This window comes from Engraulis encrasicolus, chromosome 17, assembly GCF_034702125.1.
Source record: "Engraulis encrasicolus isolate BLACKSEA-1 chromosome 17, IST_EnEncr_1.0, whole genome shotgun sequence".
Taxonomy (NCBI): domain Eukaryota; kingdom Metazoa; phylum Chordata; class Actinopteri; order Clupeiformes; family Engraulidae; genus Engraulis; species Engraulis encrasicolus.
Window position 1 is genome coordinate 35,349,721 of NC_085873.1, and position 24,972 is coordinate 35,374,692.

General features: G+C 42.5%; 1 protein-coding gene across 3 annotated transcripts in view; it reads right to left on the reverse strand.

Moving 5' to 3' along the window:
- Positions 1-23,289, reverse strand: part of sec24c (SEC24 homolog C, COPII coat complex component) — a 70,560-nt gene extending 47,271 nt beyond the window's left edge. For 2 of the 3 annotated variants that reach the window (XM_063220677.1, XM_063220674.1), the window contains exons 1-4: positions 23,107-23,289; positions 13,250-13,433; positions 6,776-6,902; positions 3,652-3,824 (exon numbers count right to left, since the gene is read on the reverse strand). In XM_063220677.1, the coding sequence (XP_063076747.1) occupies positions 3,652-3,824; positions 6,776-6,902; positions 13,250-13,418 (469 nt within the window). In that variant the 5' untranslated portion in view covers positions 13,419-13,433; positions 23,107-23,289. The remainder of the gene's footprint in view (positions 1-3,651; positions 3,825-6,775; positions 6,903-13,249; positions 13,434-23,106) is intronic. The other variant, XM_063220675.1, reaches the window with a different exon arrangement.
- Between the last annotated feature and the right edge of the window lie 1,683 nt (positions 23,290-24,972).

The window sequence follows — 24,972 nt, forward strand, 5'->3', positions numbered from 1 at the left end:
TACTTTTGTGTCTAAAAATAAAAGTCTATGAACAACTGAATGATCTGATTAATACATTGAAAATGGTGTGGTGCAGACGCTGAAATGGGGAAGTTAATTGGTTAAACTTGGCTTGGTGTGCTGGACCTCGTCTCTTCCCATACATCCAATCTCAGCCATCAGGTCATTGCTCTTCTCACCTGGAGAAATAGAAAGATATACTTAAATGACAATTTTTATCCCAAACAACCAAGTTTATCACAGTGAATTGGTTACTGTCCCTGCAGCATTGTGGGGCTAAGTGCCTTGCTCAAGGGCACTTCAGCCATGATGGAGATGAGGAGAGAGGTAAGGATGGGTTTCGCACCTGCCCCAATATCAAGACCACCTCCCTAACCATTAGGCCACTGATGTCTCATTTTGGAAGGCAGACAATTTTGTGAAAACATTAAGTGTTACACTTAACATTAATTACAAGGACAACATGAAGTGTGCATCCCAATATGTGACCTTGCCTCCTCCACTTGTGCTTGTCTCCTCGTCCCACCTCCTGGCCCCTCCTCCGTGGAGAAAACGATGAAGTTTCCCAGCTGTCAGCCTCGCCACAACAACTTTTGAGGGACTGTTTTTCATTCACCATCCCACTTGCAAATGAGGAAAACACTTTACAATTGAGCTTTTGCAAGATATTGAAATATAATACTGTTGTCAGTGATGTCATCATGACGAGAAGCAAGTGGATGAGGCAAGGTCGCATAGCTATTAAAACGCATATTTAAACGCACTCGAAGGCTGGGTAGGCCTGTGCAGGTTATGGATAACGTGACTGGCATTTCATGACAGCATCCTATGAAGAGTAAGCCTACTATAGGAAATCCGGCGCTAGAGATGTGTACACATGGTTTACTTTTACATTTAAACCATAACACTGAACTTCATAGCCTTTCTTTTTTACTAAGAGCACTAAAAAAATACCGTGTTTATGTACACGCATTACACAGCCCTCAATATCTCAGCATAACAATATCTTAGCATAGCGCCAGTTGCTGCTATGGCATAAGGTTAGCTAGGTAGAACATAGCTCTGCATCATTGATGCTTTCTTATGGAAAGCATCTTGAATTGAAATGTCATCTACATGACACCTTACTTTAATTGCCTATATTTTACGTATTAAGAGGTTACAGTGTAAAACAAATGTTGAAAGACACTTACCAGGTGCTAGCTACTCGGTGAGTAGTTGGACGTTTTTTTCCGGATGGATCCACCTCAGCTTTCTTCTTTTATTTTTAGGCATCCAGTGAAAAGTCATGGATGGTTTGTTACCATATCTACATGTGCAATCCTCAGCACAATGGGTGTTTATGCTGTTTAGTTATCAGTGATATGAGTAAGGTTTGGTTACGAGTTGCCAAGATGCTCCATTCATAATGTTTATGAATTTTGACTCGTCAAAAGTGGGCGTGGCCAAACAGCGGGTAGTCAGGGTGACGTAAGCCTGCCCTGTTTTTTCAATTGGCCAGGCTTAGCCGTTTTGTTATTTTCATAAACTACAACAATCAAACGAAATAAAAAAAATCTTTCACATTAACACGACCAGGAAAACATATTATGAACTGTTATAACATATAATCATTCAAGAAAGTTTAAAAAAATTGGCATGGCCTCTTTAATGGGGGGGCCTAATGTTTCTCCCTCAGCCTCGCACATGCTTTAATAAGCCTACGAAATAAAACGGAGCATGCATTCACGCTGCTCTCTGTGTTATTTCATTCTCACTGCCAGCTCCCTTGTCACTTTCTGTGGCAGACATTTGCCATGACTTGTTAAAGAGGTTTCTGAATGATGTGGGAGTTTTCATGACTGTGCAGAATCTGCCCCTCCCTTAGAATAATGTATTATTATTTAAAATCAAAGTAGCCTGCATCTGTGTTAAAATTACAGTTGATCTGGCTGCTGCCCAGGAGGGCCCAAGCTCCAGTAGTCTTTATTGTTGTTCTTAATTTAACCAGACATGCAAACACAACAAAAAGAGCGAGGTGACACACACTAGTTTGAAACACCATTAGGCCTAACCCATTTCTTTTAAATTCCTTCAAAACTGAAACCATTTCAAAATTGAGCATGTTTGAAGTTTGATGACATTTAATCAAATACCTTCAAATTGTAAAAATAAAATAAAATGGGCAACAATTGACCATTACTAATGGATAAATAGTTGAGTGCACATTAGTCTACTATGAGTAGAGGCTATAACACCTGTGGTTTAAAAAGGGTTAAAAAGGAACGGCTCTGGGCTACTCCTCCTTTCCCCCCAAGGTTCATATTAGAGACCGTGGCATCTAGCAAGAGGCGTTCTACTTTCAGTTTAGCAACAAGTCCTTCGGAGCGGCGAGAGCAAGAAAGCAGCAGCAGCTCATGTGAATACCACAAGCATTTCACCGCTGACACGCGAAAAAAAATATAAGCTACCGATCGCACACGCCACGCGGTTACCGATTTGGACATCCTCGCATATCTCATTGCGTCATTTAGACTCATAAACACCGGTTTACTACATTTTACACACATTTCCACCGCTTGCAACTTCACTACTCGGGCACACTCCCGATTGCGTTACCCCTTGACAGCATCAAATAACCGTAAACACAATGATACGAAGCTCGGAGACTTTGAAGTAGAATATTGCACGATTTAACTGCTAATCTAAATTGCAATCATGGCATTCATGAAATTACATGCGTTAGCAAACGCTACACTCAAACTCACGCTTTCGACGAGTAAAGATTTTTGACGGTACCACAGAAATACAAATATCCACGCGGCATTTTGGTTGATGAAATTTAAAGTCTCAACTCTTAAACTGCGGTCAAGTCAGCCACCACACGCACTGTGGTCGATGGAATTTACTTGGTCAGCCATCGTCATCAACCAGTAGGGGGATCCAGACGAGGGGGTCTGCTACCTGGCCGCCTGTCATTTACTGTCGAGTGCCTTGTTTCCTACCCCAGGCATGTTCCGACTCGGAGCGCTTGTTGCCGTCTGTCTTAGTGATGGAAAACTGTTTTTACGTAATTTAACTGTCCAAATATCTATATATTAGGCTACTACATTGTGTCCGGGTGAAATTTAATGCCGATCCTTTGAAAATTAATGCCACACCTCGAAATTTAATGATTTTTAAAGCCTTAAATTGCAAGTCCTATATTTAATGCTTTTTAATGCTTTTTAATGTCCCGCGGGGACCCTGTATATTAATGAGCTTTCTTGACAACAACTGCATAGCTTTTCTGAACATTTCTACACAGCTTTCCTTTTCTTTGTATATAAAGGACAACAACTACACATCGTCTGCTTCGCAAATAACTCACTTTCACACAATTGCGACTTTTTTCTAACCAGGCCATGCCCTCCTAGTGACGCAACACCTTTGGCATTGCTTCTAGTCAGGCCAAGAGCAATGTAAATATTGTTTCTGGTCTCCCGAAAAAACGGTAACTCCACCCACTTTTTAAGGAAACAATCAACCAGTAGCAAACCTAGGGAGGCAGATCAACAATGTTGTTTGGGAAACATCAATCGTTGTGCTCTTGGTCAGACCAAATCTTGAAGAGATTCGAAAGTCGATGATAATCAGGCTAACTTTTTTCCTGTTTTCAGAGTGCTTACTTACCATAGCCAGGAGCTGTTCCTGTGGGAGGGGCGGAGCCAACCTGCATTCCAGCCATCTGATTGGTCATCTGCTGCATGGTGGTGGGCGGGCCGGCGAATGGCTGGTTGTAGTTGGGCTGGGGGGGGCTGGACAGGTTCATGGGCGCCGGGGTGTACGGCTGGGACACTGGTGGCCTGAGAGACAGAACCAAAAAAAGTCACAAATTAATTACCCATCCTTGCCGACTCCAAATTTTCTATCACAATTGCAATATAATGATCGATCACTGTGGACACGCATGGAAAAACAGCTGTAAAGAAAACTAAGAGTGGGCTTTTCTGATGGTGACTTAGCCAGGCCGGGCCCTCCTAGTGACCCAACAACTTCAGCATTGCTACCAGTCAGGTCAAGAGTCAATGCAAGTACAGTACTTTCTGAGTTCCCGCAAATACGGGAACTCCTCCCACTTTGTTGGGAAGCAAACAATCATTAGCAAACCAAGGGAGGCCATTTGGGAAATGTTAATTGTTATGCTCTTGGTCAGACCAAGTCTCGAAGAGATTTGAAAGTCGATGATAATCAGGCTAATGGGGACTAGCAATGTAAAGCCAAATAAGTGGGCCCAGAGCAGACTGGAGTTCAGACAGGAGTTCATACATGCAGTTCAATGTTCCTGATGTTGCTCACCATGCGGTGGAAACGAGCCCAAAAACACAACTGTTACACGATTGGACAAAATGGCAAAACATTTCATAAAAAGGTTTTACATTTCAATTCATTAAAAAAAAAAACAACAACCCACAAGGGGGAAAAATAAACCTCCTTGGTGGAGGAAACAAAAATGTCTTGTTCCATCAGAGAATCCGGGAGGCAAAAAAGGCACAATGAGAGCCCCACTAAACCTGGATGACATGTCTCTCCGGTTTCAGATCAGGTTATCCGGGGCAAGAGAAAGCCTCCAAGTGCCTAGCCTGTTTCAGTAAGAGCAGAAGGCAAAACAGGCCACAGGGAGATGTGGAGTGGAAGGGATGGCGTCCCTTTTCAACAAGGACAGGCAATGGGAGAGAAACAAGTTCTCGAGTTCATGTAGAAGAAACCCTTGCTTCTGTACTGGAGGGTGCTACTTCAGGGGGAAATTTTAATACTTTAGACATTCTATATTTCATGTAGAAACCTTTTAGCATAGATTCCTGAAATCTACAGCCAGACTCAAACTACACGACCTCCGGTTATTTGTCCGATTTTGACGTCGGGTTGCGCTGCACACATTCAGAGAATCGTAACTGATTGCAAACACAGAGACAATGCCCAACGTTCTATATCGAGTCGTAAATATCAAGCAGTGTTTGATATCTACGATTTGTGATCGGCTACTCTTGAAACTGGCAAAATTATATTGTCGGTCACGATGAGGACATCTTCCCTCACAATCGCCTGTGATGTCCCTGTGGGGTAGTATTCCCCCATCTGTCGTAAGGTTTTCAGCCGAGAATTAGACCAATAGTCGTGTAGTTTGAGCCTGTCTTAAGAGTTCATGTACAATCTTTTCAGTGCTAGGGTCACAGTACCATTTTTGGGGAAATTCCAGCCACCCTAACTCAGGATTTCTGTTAAGATTCTCATCCATTGAGGTCGTGTTATCCAATGAGGTAGACGTAAGCAAACTGCGCTTCCAGTAAAGAGAGTCGCACATTCAAGGAAGAGACCAGTGTTCCACTTTAGGGGGGAAATTCCAGCCACTTTAACCCAGGGTGTCCGTATCAAGACCGTCCTTCACCCAGGTCATGTTATCCAAAGTTTGGTTTGTGAGCGACTGGACTTGAGCTTGATTGATGTTTCCTACCTCATCAGTAGTCTGACTGATACGACAGGGAATGTTGATACAACATGGAATGTAGTTCCAGAGTTCCTGTAGAAGTCTTTCTGTATTGCAGTGTACTAAAATAAGAGGTCCAGCCACTGTAACCCAGTGATTCTCAGAGTGTGGTCCGGGGAACACTGGTGGTCCGCGGCAGGGTTCAGGTGGTCCGCGAGAGGATTTATCAAAAGTTAGGTTTTTCACTATTTTTAAATATTGGTTAAATCTACGGTTTACAATAAATGTTTTGACATGTTTTTGAAAGAAAATAAATGTGTATTTGAAGTCTTCAAATGTTAGAGTAGAACTGAAATTAGTTTAATTAATGCCCATTTTCAATTCATTTTCTATTCGGCCTCCGATTCGGCCACTCAATTGGCTTTCGGACGAAAACCGAAAGTGTCTTTTTTTGCGTTTTCGGCCGAATATTTTCTGTGACCGAATTTTCGGTGCACCTCTAGTGTAGTTATAACATTATTACAAAGCTAAACATAGCTGAAGTCATATTTTCACCACAAGAAGACAAATTAGTATGCGTCAAATGTCAATTCAGTTGACATGTGGTCCCTTAAAAAATTTGGGGGGAACAAAGTGGTCCCCGGTCTGAAAAAGTTTGAGAAACACTGCTCTAACCCAGGAGCCATAAGGGATTTCTATTCATGACTGCCTTTCCCGTAGATATTGGTAAAAATTGAAGTTGAACATCCATCCCATAGATTTTTGGTTTGAGGTACAAGTAAGCTACCGCTAACGATGACCCAATCAATCGAGTGAAATGGGACCCTCTAATGTTTCAAACCATTATTAAAAAAATGAGCAACATGAGCTACGGAGAATGTTACAGTAGGGTTTTCATTAGTTATAGTAGCTCCTGCTGTGACAGAGTGGGTGTATTACAATATGCGGACTTGAGTTCTCCCTTCCTCACGTGCCTGCTTGTGACCTCATGATGACGTCACTGACGACAGAAAGTTAATTCAGTATATTGCAAAAGCACAATTCTAATGTCATTTTCTCATTTGCAATTGGGATGATGAATGAAAAACAGTCCCTCAAAAGTTGTTGTGGCTAGGCTGACAGCTGGGAAACCTTATTATTTTCGCCACAGAGGCGGAGCCAGGAGGCGGGGCGAGGCTTCAAGCACAAGTGGAGGACGGGAGTGTGCATATTATTGGAATGCACATAGTGTCTCCCTCAGATCATTTGTTAGTAAAGGTGGGTGGGGGATTCACCAATCAGGTGGCCGCAGTGCCGTCATCTTAAGGAAGTGAGTTTTAAAATGCTGACCTCTGATTGGGGGGTGCGCTGGGAGGAGGGCCGTTCTGCACGTGTCCGCCGGCATACTGGGCGTAGGCCTGGGCCGCCGACACAGGGGGGGCACCTGACGAGGGGGGCGGGCCACACATGGAACCACCTGCACGGGCACAGAGAGAGAGAGAGAGAGAGAGATTGTTGGTTGTTAATGAGAAAACAGAAGAACAAACAGGGTTGTACATCATTGCAATGATCAAATTTACACTGCAGCAGCCACTTTACATCGCTGAAAAGTCATTGGGCATGATGCATTTGCATACAGCACAAGTTTCACATCTAAACTAGGGATGCACCAATACAGATGCAGGTATCAGTATCAGCCCCCGATACTTGCTCAGTACTCGGTATCGGCAAGTACAGAAATGAATGTACTTGTACTCGTATCGGTTTTCAAAAAAGTGGCATCATGCATCCCTAATATAAACACACACACACACACATAGGCCTACACAAATGTGGGATTCATACTGGGGCGTTCCAGCAAAGTGCAACACTTCAATTCAACAGAAAGCATTGCAGGAAATTACTGCATCAGTATGCACAGCATGACACACACACACACACACACACGCACGCACGCACGCAACATAAACAAAGACACACCCGCACACACACACACACGCACGCTATGCATTCCAAGCACTAACGCAGCAAGCCAGCAGACCATAAAGCATGGATGCAGGACCGACCAATACGCTACTGCAGCAGCAGCAGCAGCAGCAGCAGCAGCAGCAGCAGCAGCAGCAGCAGCAGCAGGCGACATGCAGGCAGTCACACACTAATCAGCCATGACACAACCAGCTTACTGACTGACGTCACACACACACACACACGGGCAGAAAACTCACATGAAAAAAAGAAAGAAAGACCGAAAAGGAAAAAAAAGAGAGAGCAAAAAGAGACAGACAGAGAATGGGGGGAGGGAGAAATAGAGCATGCACGGTAGCAACATGCTGCAGGGAGAGGAATGAAGGACCAGATGACAGCAGTCTCGTCTGTGGTGAGCAGCACACTTGAGTGCCACACGTCACAGACATGGCTTTTAATTGCATACATCCACTTTAGGAAAGGACCAACCCCCTGACAATACACCTTGACGCATATGTGTAGACTAGTGTTTCTCAACAGGGGCTATGTTCTCAATGGGCCGTTGTAGGGATGCACCGATACCACTTTTTTGAAAACCGATACAAGTACGACTATATTAATGTGTGTACTTGCCGATACCGAGTACCGATACATATACCTTTTACCACCAAAATACAATGAAAATAAGTGCATGCCCTTGTTTTTTATCACCTGTGATATTTCTATTGTCCATTTCCATGTAGATTTACATGTTAGTTAATGTATGAGGTGGCACTTTTTTTTCCATGCTGCTTTCAAGTCCACAGACAAGACAAGATTTTGCATTGTTTTGTGTAATAGCAGTACCGTTCCTGGTATCGGCAAGTGCTTGAATGACGAGTACGAGTATAATGAGCGGTATCGGTGCATCCCTAGTGTAGACTAGTGTTTCTCAACAGGGGCTATGTTCTCAAAGGGGTGTTGGGAGGCTTATGGTGAGGTGAGGCGGGCGTTTGTTATAAAAAGGTGGAGAACCACTGTTGTAGACCGACAGCCCTGATGATGGCCACACAATGGTGGAAACATGACTTGATTTGGCAAGCTTATTAACGCTATTTTAACTGTCTTTTAAAGAGTGGCTTAGATATTTTTGGATATTTTTCCCCCAGTCTATTTTTCTACTTTTCTATTAATAAAGAGCACCTGCTACAGCCTACACAACAAGACGAATGCCACAGCCCTCCAAATCTACTCTATTGTACGACACACCTGATGCCACATTGAATGAAACAGGCTTGTGCAGCTCTCTACAGATAGGAAAACCAGATATTATCTGGCGGTGGGAGTCGTCATACATAAATAATAACGCCCACCAACAAGTGTGTCAGGGTAGGGCAGGATTATGGTTGACAGCGACAAACTACTAATGCCAGCAGCCAGCACCTCATGATCCTACTTTGCCAAATATGTCGTCTGGATTTTGATAGCCAGATTTGATCATTTGTGGTAATTGTGAAAACATGGGCTGCCAGTTTCACCCTTAACAGCATAGAAGGTAGTTAAAGACTAATGTGTGCAAATGTGTGGATTTTATTTTTGAAGGAAAGGACGGACCCACAGTAAGACTAAAGGGAAAGTATCCAGCCTTGACTTCTGTACATTGGTACGGAAACAAATAGCCCAGAGCACAACAAAAACACTCCACACTCTTGTCAGTAGAATATGTCATGGGTGTTGTCCTATTAATGAGACTATCCTGGACCAAAGCGTGCACGCACTTGTGTGTGTGTGTGTGTGTGGGGGGGGGGGTGGATGGGCGTGAGAGATGACGGCAAGGACAACCAGAGAAGCATCATGATGAGCACAATTTGCAGAAATTACCCAAGTCAAGAGGAGAGGAGGAGGAGGAGAGGTCAGTAGCTAAGTGGGCTGCGAGAGCCTTAGAGGGGAGACTCGCATAAGGAGAATATCCTGAAATACAAGAAGACAAGAAGAGAAGAAGAAGAAGAGAGGAAGAAGAAGAGAGGAAGAAGAGAAGAAGAATGGTGAAGGGGGAGGTTAACGGTGATGAAAGAGGACAAAAGCGGCGAAGAATGAAAATCAAAAAGAAGACAGAGGAAATTAGGGAAGAGCAGACGGGCAAGCAGAGAGAGAGAGGAAGAAAGAAAGAAAGAAAGAAAGAAAGAAAGAAAGAAAGAAAGAAAGAAAGAAAGAAAGAAAGAAAGAAAGAAAGAAAGAAAGAAAGAGAGAGAGAGAGAGAGAGAGAGAGAGAGAGAGAGAGAGAGAGAGAGAGAGAAGAGGTGAACAGAGGGACAAAGACAGAGAGACGGACAGAAAGAAAGAAACAGCTGACAGGGCAAGGATGTCAGGCCGCTTTCCTGAAACGTGTTTGACAGAGGACTTGGGCCATCGGGGAGCAAAAGAAGGGAGGAGGAAGAAGGGAAAGAAAGAGACAAGGGGAGAGAACAAGGAGGAGGAAGAAGGGAAAGAAAGAGACAAGGGGAGAGAACAAGAGAGACATCAGAGCAGCACTGGCTGCCTCCGCATAGACAAAGGAAGAGGAGCTGAGATGTCACCAGAGAGAGAGAGAGAGAGAGAGAGAGAGAGAGAGAGAGAGAGAGAGAGAGAAAGAGAGAGAGAGAAAGAAAGAAAGAAAGAAAGAACGAAAGAAAGAAAGAAAGAAAGAAAGAAAGAGAGAGAAGAGAGAAAGAAAGAGAGCGAACAAGAAAGAAGCCAAGCTCCTTCATTCTCTCTCCACCCAACCCTCAGGAAAAAGAGTGAAGCAAAAGAAGAGGGTGGCTTACATATCTGACATTTTCAAATTCTTTTCGTTTTTTTCTATGTTGCTAAAAATAAATAAATCCCATCTCTTAGTGGAATCTCTTTCTATGAATAAACCACACTCATGAACATGAAATACGACACCAGTGACGGCAATTAATAACTGAAGATGAGTGTTTCATTTTGATGAATGACAGGCTACGTATGGCTTTCTATAGCTGCTTCAATCAATCAATCATCTTCACCAAATTACCCTATGACATGTTTTATGCGTCTGTATACTTAGTGCATTCCAGCTGGTATACTGGTACTTGGATCACCCACCCAGACACCCTAAATCAGGGCTGTCAAACTCAGGGCCGGGGCAAATTTGCCCCCCAGAGTCATTTTATTTGGCCCGCAACACAATTTCAAATGTGTATTAGAGTTGGCCCCACTACACCTTAACGTCACATCCTCATACAAGTGCGTCAGTGACGTCTTCCACTCATTTATAAAAGACTGTGCAGGCATATATGAACTAAGTTTACAATATATGCTGGGATTGAGTGTTTAAGATGTAAGCATTTGAGAATTGTAAGCATGTGTACGCATGCACAATTTCAATAGTTTTTGAATATTGAGTTTGGCCCGCGACTTCGTCCCAGATTTAGATTTAGGCCCACTGTGAATTTGAGTTTGACACGCCTGCCCTAAATTAACACCAGAAAACTGGCCAAACACCATTTTATTAGCCAATTATTATATGGTTGTGACGTCATCTGTCGAATGCTCCATCCATTTCAACGGGGCTCCCCAACGTTCGGACGTCTGTTATTTTTCGATAACGGACGGGTTGGTCTATAACAGACCGCTGTCAATGGCAACAAGACTTTTCACTGCTAAAGCGACTTTTCAACAAGACTCTAATCAGCTGCTGTGATAGACAGCACCCGTTGTCCTGGCTACCGCTGTCAATGGCAACAAGACGTTCACTGCTAAAGCCACTGGCTTGTATACAAGTCAGTGGCTAAAGCGAATGTTTCATATCACTCCGCAGGGTGTCCGGTCTTTTGTCACTCTAATCAGCTGCTGTGATAGACAACACCTGTTGTCCTGGCTAGCCTACCTAGCTGTTGCCTAGCGGTGTTCCACAACGACACTGTTTTGTTTTGCGCAGCAACAATCTTAACATTAAATAGGTCTAAAGAAATGTCCCCGCATGTGTGAATCATTTAAGTATATCCATATAATAAGCGGGTTAACTTTCGGCGAGTCGGTCGCTTTGTGGAATAGCAGCACTTCAGAGAGAACAAGACCCCTCCGCTCCGCGTCGGGGTCTAAAGATTCTCTCTGTCGTGCTGCTATTCCACGGTAGCGACCTTCTCGCCGAACGTTAACCCTTACTTAACATCTAATAGCCATTTTGTGAAAAAAAAGTTCATTTAGAGCCCTGCAGGCAGGGTATAAAATCTGGCCATCTTCCATTTTCATCATAATGTTGTGAGGTTATGCATACTTTTACTTAATAAGTAACTGGTTCATTAACAGACACAGTCATAAACTATCTTGCATTCATTACATAACTTATCATTACATCGCATTACACTACACTTAGCTGACGCTTTTAACCAAAGCAACCTAGTTATTTTCAGGGTGTTGGTTACAGTCCCTGGAGCAGTGTGGGGTTAGGTGCCTTGCTCAAGGGCACCTCAGCCATGGAATGCAGTAGGGAGTGGAAGGGTGGGATTTGAACCTGCAACCCTGTGATCTACAGTCCAACTCTCCAATCAATCATACACCATGCCTGCCCCAAATATTATGCTTCTGATTTTATTATTATTATTATTATTATTAAGATAATTCTGGAATAGCAGAAACTTTCAACAGATGAAGAAGCCAACGATATAACTTATTTCGTTCAACAGATGACCTGTTAAACTGAGTTAATTCAAGAAGTGATGCCACAACATACCCACGTACAAATATTGATTTTAAAAATGATGAGATGTCACAGAAAATTGACTATGATGGGTATTGCTCTGGCCTACGTCTTAAAGCATTCAGAAACTCAATTAATTTACTTCCTTTGTGAAGAGAGACTGCATCAAACCTTTAGAAGGTTTACTTGCAATGTTTTGATATTTAATTGGATTTGACAAGAGTAATCAAATGTGGCTGCAAACTGCCTCAATGGCGGCTTTATCTTCGATCAATCTTATCGTCTCTAAGTGGTCGACTGCCGTCTGGTAGTGTGGCATGAGCTGAAGATCTGTAGTGTACACAAGCTAGCTAAGCTACATACAGGGTTCCCATTCCATAACAGACACATTTTCATGACTTTTCCATGACTTTCCCTGACCATAATCCAGAATTTCCATGACTTCCCACAAAAATAAATGCCCAAAACATTGATGAGATGTTAAGACATTTAGCTCTGTGGTCATCAACTTGTGATAGCCAGTCTTTCAAATTGCCATTAGGCAAAAGCGAAAGCACTACATTTAACTGTCAAAATTCTATGATACTCCCTGACTGTACAATCTGGACCGTAAATGGTCAAATTCCACAACTTTTCATGACTGGAAACACCTCTGTTGAATTTCCATGACATTCCAGGTATTCCATGATCAGTGGGAACCCTGTACGTACAGCTAGCGACAGCCCAAAAGCCTTTTGTGCCATTCCTGCAGCTTGTGCCCACGTAGATTTGTTGTTATCATTCCTGCTTCATGCCTACCATGTCCACACTCATACACAAACGCATTCCAATTGCAGCGCAAAAGCAATAAGTAAAACGATGTTTGGATTTTAGTGAAGTATTTCAAAGCTTTGACTATAGTATAAGATCTACTCACACATGTTAAATATGGCCTCCGATCCTTCGTTTTGCCTAATATTAGGCACTGTGTTGGAGATCTACTCTCTTGCAGTCAAACGGTCACACAGTCACACAGATGCGCACGCACACAGACACGCGCACACACACAGACACGCGCACACACACAGACACGCGCACACACACAGACACGCGCACACACACAGACACGCGCACACACACAGACACGCGCACACACACACAGACACACACACACACAGACACACACACAGTCTTCTTACCTGGCACTGCAGCTCCAGGCTGGTAGGCGGAGGTGGGGCCATTGTAGGGAGGGTACTGGCCCGGGTAGCCCATGTGCTGGCCCCCATAGGCGGCCGGTGGGTAGCCCTGGTAGCCGGGCTGTGGAGGGCCGTAGGGCGAGGCCATGTGAGGTTGCTGGTTTACATTCATCCTCTCAGTTCATCCCTGGCGTTTGGTGAAGAGGGGGGGAGAGGGAGAGAGCAAGAGAGAGAGAGAGGGGGAGAGAGACAGACAGAGACAGAGAATGGAGAGGAAAGACATGAGGAAAAAGGTCAACTGTCAGTAAAAGTTGAGGCAGAGTCCCTCTCTTGTACTAGCCTGATTATCATCGACGTTCAAATCTCTTAGACTTGGTCTGACCAAGAGCATAACAATTAACATTTCCCAAATGGCAGGGTTGACCTGCCTCCCTTGGTTTGCTTATGGTTTGCATCCCGACAAAGTGAAAGGAGTTCCCGTATTTGCAGGAAGTCAGAAAGTACTTATATTGCTCTTGACCTGACTAGTTGCAACGCCGAAGGTGTTGCGTCACTAGGAGGGCGTGGCCTGGCTACTCTTGTACGGCCATTGGCCATCTAATGGGTGATTTCAGGTAAAATCAGAAACCTTGAGGACAGACCGGCACAGAGAAAACAGGAGGGGGGACAAAATGAGGAGAAGAGAGGAGAGATATGTGGAAAAGGTCAACTGTCAGCAACTGTTGAGGTAAGCTTAGTGTCTCTCTCGTACTGCCATCGGTCATCTAATACAGCGGTTCCCAAACTTTTTTCCCTGCGCACATTTCAATGTGGTTCGCGCACCCCCTTGAATGTTGCACAGAATGTTGAATGTTGCACAGCCGCCCAAAGTTTTTTCTGCCATCATTACAATGGAGCGTGTTGCATGACAAGTCTAGGAGTTATAAATAACACACTTCAGATGGATCCGTGCAGCATACAATTCACCAAACAATTAAAAGTACCCTGTGTTCATTAATGTTGGATAAAAAAACACACATATCAACCATTGCTCTATTCAGCTTGCGCACCCCCTTGTGGCAGGCCGCGCACCCCTAGCGGTGCACGCACCACAGTTTGGGAAACCTTGATCTAATAGACACACTCAATGACTGTCTCGTCAAGCGCAACGACAGTAACGCCACTACAGTCTTAGAACAGTTACTGCTGTGTTGTAAGGTGTCTGCTGATGAACATTGCATAATTTGAGTAAGATATTTGAAGTAAGCATTTTCAAACAAACCATGCTCCCATTAGCTGGGTCTCTTAGCGTCCAAAAAGGGCCTAATCGTTACGCGCTGGATAGAAGCACCAAAATCGGTGTAGACCTTCCTTAGGGTGTTCACCATCATTTCAGAAGGGGTGCCCCAAATTCCAATGTCATTAAGGTCATTTTTATGGGGTAAATCCAAGATGGCTGCCCAAAACCAGCCAATAGTAGTAAAATGCTGTACTGCCTGGACATAATGGTGTTATGGGCCAATCCACCTATTTGTGCGTGATGTATACAAACTGAACTTTGAAAATATGTGCAAAACTTACCATAAAAACAATGTTATATATGTCTTATTTAGATTCAAAAACAGGAAAATCATAAAAAACCATGGTCAGAATGAGATCACTCTACAATTGAGAGCTCATTTCTGGGCATTTAGCTATTGAACCAACATTCATTAAGAGTTTTAAAAATTTGCAGTGGGTCATATCTATAACATCCAAAAAGAAAATTGTGGTTAGAAAATTTAGGGGAGAAGAGATAAACCCTTGAACTGGGCCACACATAACTGTCCCAATGTTAGCATGCTAGCATTAGCAGGTTCAGACACTCAGTCTGCTCTTCAGATAAAGATGGCAAACAATAATTTTAATCCCAATTACACATGCGCGCACACACACAAACTACTACTACTTCCTTAGGACCCCCTCAATGATTTAACCCTAGGAGTCCAACTGAAATATATTCATATCAATCAAGTCAATAATACATGTACATATCAAGTGTCAGTGACAGCTGTCAAATGACAAATGTATGCTGATTAATGTTCAGATATGTATATCGCAGTCCTAAGTGAACAATGGAGTGATAAGGGCATTTATGCTTAGGAAATTATGAATAATCAATATGCAATACACCATACATACAGTATATTGACAGATACTTTGTTTTAAAAGAGCAAAATGGTAACATGTCTGTTTTTCCATCTACTTTTGGCTTTAATCTAGATGACATGTTGGCTATCTAACCACTTAATTTATTGTTTGCTCGTTAATTTTTATTTGTGGGTGTGGTCCTTTGTTTAAAACATGTCTGCCTGCCTTCCCTCTCTCACATAGGCTACTAAAATAGTCTTTCAAAAACTTAAAACAACAGCATGTGGAAATCCTATTGGCTTTGGAGGGCTAACGTCTATAAGACTATACTGTACTCTATTGTATTGCACTGTACTGTACTCTACTATACTGTACTGTACTGTACTGTAATGTGATATACCGTACTGTACTCTACTGCACCGTGCAGTATGCTACTGTACTGTACTGTACTGTACTGTACTAGACTGCACCGTACTGTATGCTACTGTACTGTACTTAACTAGACTCCACCGTACTTTATGCTACTGTACTGTACTGTACTTTACTGTACTGCACCGTACTGTATGCTACTGTACTATACTGCACCGTACTGTATGCTACTGTACTGTACTGCACCGTACTGTATGCTACTGTACTGTACTGTACTATACTCTACTGTACTTTATTATACTGCACCATTCTGTATGCTACTGTACTGTACTGCACTCCACTGCACTGCACTGTACTGTACAGTACAACTATAGAACTGAAACATGTAGAGCGGTGGTGCTCAAACTGTGGTACGCGTACCACTGGTGGTACTTGAGACATCTCTGGTGGTACTTGGAATGCCATTATGAACCTCTCCTGTACTGACTGGCAAAAGTGAATATGGAAGGTCTTTACTGCGATATTCTAATGTTGGTTGTCAAGGTGGTACTCGGAGAGCTCAATATTTTCTCAGGGGGTACTTCACACAAAAAGTTTGAGAACCACTGATTCTGAGGACATGTACAATATTATGCAAAAAGGTGTAGTGGGAATGAGTTATGTTACTGTTACCACTCAAAATCTTGAAGGTTAAAAAAAGTCTTGTGGCATTTTGTTTGGGGGGGGCGGGGTATGATCGACTATTCTTCCGCCCAGACTATTTATGTGCCTTGCATATCAAGAAAATGAGTCCAGGTAATGATTTACTTTCATAGTATATACCATATGAGAAGTGTTGTTCTATATAGATATTTCTCCTATGGGTAAGGGTGGCAAAAGACCTACAGTACATGTTGTCCAGCTGTCAGTTTTGATAGCAGTTTAAGTACTCAATGATTACTGAGCTAACTAATACAACTTTTGACACAAGTACTAGGTGAGGACTTGTCTGCAAATAAACATTTTTTTTTTTTATCTCTGTCTTCTTACTCAACATACACTAAGAAATCATTCCCATTTAATTTGAACTGAAGCCATACTGTGGCCTACATGTAGGCCTATATTGAGTAATCTGTAATGCCATTCTAAAGATGACTGAAATGCTCTCACAATATGGAATTAGGTGATCTTATGGGGTTCTTCATACATATGGAAAGGTCCTGTCCTTTACCATCTCTCATACAAATAAAATATGTACCGGTATATCTGTTATGGAAATTAGAGGATGGAGAACCTGCTACCTAGGGCATCTTGCACTGACACTATCCCATTCAAATTGAGTATTAGCAGCAGTCTATTCTCACCATAGTTTTAGTGTTGGCAATGCTCATTTTAATTCAGACCAAGAATCTTCTCAAATCGTTCACAATGTTACATGCTGTCAAGCACATAAGCACAGACTCACCCATACTTTCACACTATGTACATTTTGTAGTTTTATCAATCTGGTCTAGCAGGCTACCCTTGCTTCATCTCTTCTGAGGACTATATTAACATTGTCAGCTAAGTATAATGTCATGTAATAACAATGTAATGCGTTACCAACATGACATATTGTATATGACATGGTAGACATTTTTTTTTCAAGGGGCACCCCTTCTAGGATGTCTTCAAATCAGTCAAGGAACACGTGTACCGAATTACATGCTTCTATCCAGCGCGTAACGATTTCTCGGCTTACAGCCCCTACTACATTAGAATGGGTAGGATTCGAGAAGGGACTGAATTCTCCTTGCAAACCCGGCAACAAGCCAGCCAGATTCTAAACAAGCCCACTGACTTCTCCATTTTACAAAACAGAAAATGAAATGTCACTCCATAATCCAGTGTTGAAAACTTTGAAGTGTAGACCTAAATCCTATGGAATGATCAGACAAGATGGTTTCACGTTGTCCTTCAATCCTTCGAAAGCAGTGGGCGGAAATATCTACAAGGGGTTGATTCCATTATCCAAACTCCTGTCCTTGACTTGCTTTGTTGACGCCCTGTCTCCATGGACGGAAAAAGCCCCTAAGTACTATGGCTGCACGATATGACTGTATACTGCGATATCGATATTAATCGCGATATTTAATATTATATTTGCATATATTTTCCCCTCTCTACTTGCCATTCTACACTTTATCATGTATAAAACAACTGAGAGTAAAGTTTTATTGCAAACATTATTTTTTATTAGGAAAAAACATGGCTAATATACAGCATCAACTTAAAATGACAACAGTTCTAATGCATTTTTTAACCTCACCAAATTTGCTATTATTAAAAAATAAAAACTGTTTGCGATATGTGCACAACTTTTGCGATACGTATATCGCAAGCTGTGATATCGCGATATCGATATATTTTCGATATATCGTGCAGCTCTACTAAGTAACTTACAATAACTTTTGGGGGGACTATTCCCCCATTCAACATCCCAGTTGCAAATGAGAAAATGACCTTTGAATTGCACTTTAGCAAGATATTGAATTAAACTTCTAAGCTTATTGCCACAAGGCCATAGAATTCATATGCACAAGGCTACAAAGTTAAATCCAAGGGAGGATGGGCCTTTGGATAACGGAAGAGAGTCAAGATCTTTCTGCATGGAAGACATTCAGCATGAATAATCTCAGCCCTTTTGTACACACACACACACACACACACACACACATTATACACCACCATGGAGAGGCCTGTGTTACTGTATTAGCTCTACAACTAGTTCTTATCACAGAATTGCAAGGCTGACAGCACATGTAAAGCCATCCAGCACAACGATACTGCTTTCCCTAAAGCCTTGACGCCGCACTCATTGGTTTCATTCTTGTTCCTGTGTTGCCCAGCTTGGACATAATTAAACCACAGTCAAGGTATGATCTCTGTGTTGCTAAAAGTGACACCCAAGCTATTTTTTCATGGTGTGACTGACAAAGGTGTCAAGAGATTAAGACTTTCCCTTTACTCAAACAACTTCTTCTTGAGTGTCAAGAAAAGTGCTAAGCTAATAAAAATACAAGTCATCACTACAAAGTGTGCCCTTTTTGAGCCAATGAGCTCTGGATTACTGAGGAGAAGAAAGACACTGCGACTGACTAAAAGCATGAATGTTATTCTAGCACAACCAGACATGTAACAGGGTTTCCCCACTGCACTTTGTGACCATGACACCATACTGTGTAAGCTTACACCTCCTACCTTGACTTAGACCTACAGGTCCCCTGGGATGAAGATTTTGAATTGCTAATGTAATTTCTTATGCGGCTGTAGGCCAATTGTAAGTCGTTTATTTATTTCTAGGGCCAACACAGCCTTTCCAATGATGGTACGGTAGTCACACCTCTCAGTCAACGGCTAACCCCGATTCACCACATGTTCTGTGCTGCGGAAAACACTGTAATATGTGCTAGGTCAGAGATACCGTGGACCAATTATCAGTCTAGTTGCAGCAGGAGTGGGAGAAGGAGGAGGAAACGTGGTGGTGCCTTTGGTGAGCTTGGGAGGGAAAAAGCACACCTGTCATGTCTGAGGCTTTAACCGTCAGCTGAACGAGTTAGCCCACGTTATTAATATCATTACATTACACTTAGCTGACGCTTTCTTATCCGAAGTGATTTACAGATAATACAGGCTAGTTTGGTTCGACCCCGCAATTCTGTGATCTACAGTCCAACTGCCTAACCATAACACCACGGCTGCCCATGTTTCTATTTTACTCCACTGCAGGACCATGTGAACGTTTTCCTGCTAACTCAGTGGCAGACAACTTCTTGCTTATGCAGCAAAGTATGGAGCAAAATCACACCAGTGATGAAGAAAGAAGGACACGCACACACACACAGTAAGAGCTTTAAATAGTTTTCATACAGTCATGGCATGGCATAATCTTAAGCAAGGCTCTTCTGCTCAACTACAAAACTGGCGGGAATAATTTAGTAGGTCTATTACACATGAATGTCAATGAGGTGTAAGCTTGGGACTAAATACAAGGAAATGTTACTGCAATGCAATTAACAGAGCAATAGGATACTGCATCAGGTTGCAACAGCAGAATGCAAAACCACTACAAGCATGTTCTGCATAGTTTACTGATACAACATTAGTTCAGCAAATGTTGACTACCTCTCGTCTGCCGAAGTGACATGACTTGTCAGCTGAAATTAGCATCAGTAATAATGTGACAGCAAGGTATTCACTGCAGTTGTCGTCCTGCTGCAACAACTGGCAATTCGCAGTGTGGGCGACAGCATGACACAAAGAAGGACTACAGGAAGCTTCATAAAGGAAAGCAAGTATGAACCTGTTTGTGCTGCAAAATAGTAAAATTATGCCAACTAGTATCTAATCTGCCAAATCATTCTCTCTTACACTCATTTTACAGGAGGTATTCCATGCAGACACCGTTCTTGGTCCATCTGACCACATAATTCTCTGCACAACAGGTATTTCTAATAGGAACACCTCCTTTACAAATAGAAATTCATCTGTCTTAATTTGTGGATTGATTCAAGTAAACAAGAAATGGATTACATGTAGTCAGAAGAAAGCAGGAAATCAAAAACACCAACTTCCTCTTCATGGCCAAAGGGATGAACTCACAGCTAAACTAAGCCACTCCACTCCAGACGCCAGCATGCAAGAACTTACACATTCAGGAAACAAATCAGACTTTGTGATCTCAGCGCTTCCCGCAGAGTTTTTGTCAGTTAAGGTGGTGGGGCATATGTATTTTTGGCTAAGCAACTTTAGAAATTACATTCAAAACATTGAATCTTTATCTTTATCTTTCCAGGGGCCTAGTCAAGGTGGTAAGTTAGGCGTTTCTTGTCAAGCCTTTGCAAAAAAAAGTGCTGGGGGAAACCCTGGATCTAGCTTCAGAGTAGCCTACTGCAAGCAAGCATGTCAGTCCATTAAGTCCAAAAGGAAGAACAAACAGATGTCACTGTCTACAAGGACAATGCCTGAGTGACAGTGTCACTGACACCTTTGATATTTGTTCTTCAATAACACTTGAAAGGCTTGTCCTATTCAGATGCTGAAGTTGCCCATCATGTGCCTATTTTCCCCCACACCAGACTTGCTTCATGTGCCAAAATCAGGTCATTCATTATTTGAACAGAGACACACTTTAAGAGGCGTTCCTTCAAAATATGTCCCACATCAACTCAGGTCACTGGGATCACTGGGAGAAATCTGTAAACTGGTGTCATTTTCTTACGTTTATTTTTGTTTGGGATCATGTACATGAATTAAATTATAAACGTTGCCATTGCATGCATCGTACCAGAGTTAGCTTCAGGCTAATTAACATTCCCAGCCAGGACATTCTGTTATGTCATTTTCTTTAAAAAGGACAATTTGCTACAACAGGCACAATGATTTACAACAGTGGCTGGCAACTGGCGAGCAAAGGCAATGAATGGAACTGGGGGGGCTGGGTGTGTTTATGAGTAGGGGAAAGCCTTGCAAGGGACATGAGACAGGTGGGACATCAGCTGAAAGTGTTTGTGTTGCTCTGAAATACAGTGTGTGTGTGTGTGTGTGTACCCTGTACGTGTGTGTACCCTGATTCAAGTCATAAGCTGAACTGCCAAGTGGGGTGAACTGTTTGTGTGTGTGTGTGTGTGTGTGTGTGTGTGTGTGTGTGTGTGTGTGTGTGTGTGTGTGTGTGTGTGTGTGTGTGTGTTTTCAGTAAAGGGCAGGTTAGTCAAACGTAACATGGTAAACAACTACAAGATGAGGCAAATGGACTACATCATGTTGTCTCCACTCAGCAAAAACTAGATAAAGAGAAACTTTACAGACACTGAACGACCAGATCCATTTTTCTCGTACAAAGAACATATTCAACTGAAATAATTGTCATAAAGAGAATTGGTTGTCTGGGCTGAACTTGAGGTGGGGGTACGAGAACATGGCACCCATTTACGTCGAAATATTAAATTCCCTGTTTGAAACATTATCTCATAAACAGGAGGCGCATAGTCTGTCGGTGCTGGTGCTTCGACTTACTAACCAACATCATTGGCAAAAAAAGCCCCAATACGTCATCAAGACAAACAGACAAGACCGACGTGTAAAATTTCACAAGGGCTGTACATTGTAGGCTACTGTATTGTTTGGAGATCAGGTGGCTAGCATATAAAACAACAACATATCCTACCTGTTTACCGTCCATGTAAGTTAGCTTGGGAATGTCGACATGCCGTTCAAACTGGCACGCACACTAGGCCAAACACAAACAGCCAGCTTAATAATTTAGGCGAAATGGATAGCCAACTCTGCTGAAACAGTAGATCGTGTAATATCATAGCCGGTGACTGTTTAGCCAGCGACCAACAGTAGCCTATGATACCGTACCTTTTGCTAGCTGCGCTATATTCACTGACAGGCCGGTCGAGTGACCTAAATGTAGCCAGCGTCATCAAGCTTACCTTTCGTGTTGAAAGGCTAACACGTACTCTGTTAGTTAATTCACACATTCATGTTCTGCCGGGGTGTAAAAAAACACTCGGAAGGAGTTCCTAGTCGTTTGACAAAACACAAAAAATCCACTTTGGGATTAAGAACCATGGCTACATTTCGGGCTACGGAGACATCCTTGGGCCATCTTGGGTCGCGGCCAGGGCGTAGTAGCTAGGCAGCTCCCAGCTTGATGGCTAGTGAGTGATAGACTACCTTGACCTGTTAGCCATCTAGATTGACACATGGACATTTCGCCAACTTGTCATGATGTATGTTTGACAGGTTTTCTATGCGAGGCTATCTAGACTATGCAAGACTATCCATGAGTAGCCTAATGCTCGGTCTGAAGACAGAAACACAACGTCACACATTCCATTGACTTGGTGGGCTAAAGTTAACCTTGCATAACGTTAGTTTGTTGACGACTTCTGATAAACTTCCAAGTTTACTTACATATATGTCAGTAATCATGCCACCCGGTGTCTTTCTGATCAGCTTCCGAAATTGATTAAACTCCACAGCGTTAACTTACGGCACAGCCAGCTCACACTGCCCTCCGCAGAAAAAAACAAGTCAACAAGTCGATCATGCACCCTGAAACCAGCTTAAATCAACCCAAATGTACAACTTAACTATTAGTACAGTAATTGTATATTCTAATGTGTATAACAGTCTGAATAATCAACTGGGTTTTACTGGCTGTCCAAGCTGCATTTCTATGATGGTTTCAAGCTAAAGCTAGCTACAGCTAGCTGCGACTTCGAATGATGCCAGATATTTTTCGACCCTCTTAGCTCTAGCTACTGGTGGTGGGATTGGCTTGTCCGTTAGCGATGGTGACTAGCTACAAGCTAACTTTAGCTAGCGGTAGACGGCTACCATTGCTCGGCACTCACCTCCAACAAAAATCAGAAGGTAAGTGGGCAAGCCAGGCGGACAGGTGTCCCACGGATTCAGACTGTTCCACTTGCCTTTGGTCGCTATGGGATCCACGCAGAGATTCAGATACAAACGATATATTCCAGGCCGGTAATATTGTCACTAATCCCTTCCTCGGTTTCTCTTGTCGCGGAGACTCGCACCGGAAGTACAGTGCCTGTGTGCCACGTCCACATCCGCTTACGACATCTGCAAAGTCAGCTGTCTCACCTTTTGGTTGTGCAAATGTGTGGTTACCTGCAAAAATCCTGAGAATTCTAAAAATAACTCGACGTGCTTAAAATTGGACAAAGGTGAAAAATGGCCAGCCGCTCTGGTTTAGGCCATGGGCAAAAGCAATTGTGCAAGTGCATTAGGCCTACACTCTAAGTAGGCCTAATCTTGGATTTTTTCCTAGGCTTTTTTTGCTGCTTACATTACTTGCTTGAAGTAGCAAGCTGCCTTTACTGCCTCGTCGTGAAATGATCAAACTCACAGAGCATTCCGAGCCTAATGTCTTGTTCAGTAAAGGTAGGCCTACTCAAAGTAGGGGGGGGGTGTAAATACCAAATACCACAATAGCCCTGATTTTCTGATGCTACCACATGTTTGAAACACTGCTGTGTAATTTTTTTGAAAAAATCTTCCAAAAACCCCCCCCTACCCCAGAAATTACTTTTCCCACCCAAAAAGATGCGTTTTTCGCCTATTTTGCCAGTTTATCCACAGTTATCCCAGAACTACACATGAGTATGTTCATGATTTCCCATTTAATAGTCTAAAATGTGTGATGCTATATCACAGTAGAACTTTGAGCTATATAAGTACAATGTCAAGGTCATAATAGAGGTCAAAGGTTACAAAATATCGATTTTAAGGGGAAAATATGTGTTTTTCAACTGCTGTTCCAGTACAATGCACAAATTATTTCCCATATTAGCAATTTTATGATCTTACATGTGGCATATCATACCACAGTTGTACTTTGAAATATGCAAGTACAATGTCAAGGTCATAAGTAAGGTCAAAGGTTACAAAATATCGATTTTTAAGGGAAAAATTGTGTCATTGGGTTGCTGACCCAGTACAACACAGATTATGTTCATAATGGTCCATTTAATGATCTTAGGTCTTTGAACTATGCAAGTACAATGGTTCAAGGTCATAATACAGGTCAAAGGTTACAAAATATTGATGGGGGGGTGCTATCTTGAAACCGTTTTTCACGAAAAAACAAATGTGAAAATGAATAAACCTGTAATAATAACACACTTTTGATCTAGCTTTTGACTTTTCTAATCATAAATATTGCTAATGTGTCACAATAATGTGGTGTAAAGAACAAAAGAGACCTAAGAGACAAAGGTCAAGCAAGTTGGATGACCCAAGTGAAAACAATAAATCAGTGAACTTTATGTGCATGGCACCAATTTCAAATCAGATCTACATGTTGCTACTATGCTTAGAAAATTGTAATATCGGTTTATTATTCAGGGCCAATACCCTCTTCCATCATAACTGAAGTTTCACATGTGAAGAAAAATTAACAACAACAGCATCAATGTTACCAATGGTGAATGTGCCTTTCTTGATGTTTTTTGGTTCATGCAAATTGCTCTTTGCCTCTTTGTAAGCATAGGCTTCACTTGTGGATACCAGGCCCTCAAACAGACTTCATGAAGACTTTCTGACCAGTTGAGCAGAAACATGCACATCAGTACCCTGCAAACCTAATTTTTCAGGGCTCTAGCAGTGCTTTTCCTGTGCCACCTGTCCCAAGGAGGGAGATGGTGATCCCGCTTCTAAGTTTTAAAACCGTTCTAGTCTCCTATACGTCCCCTGGT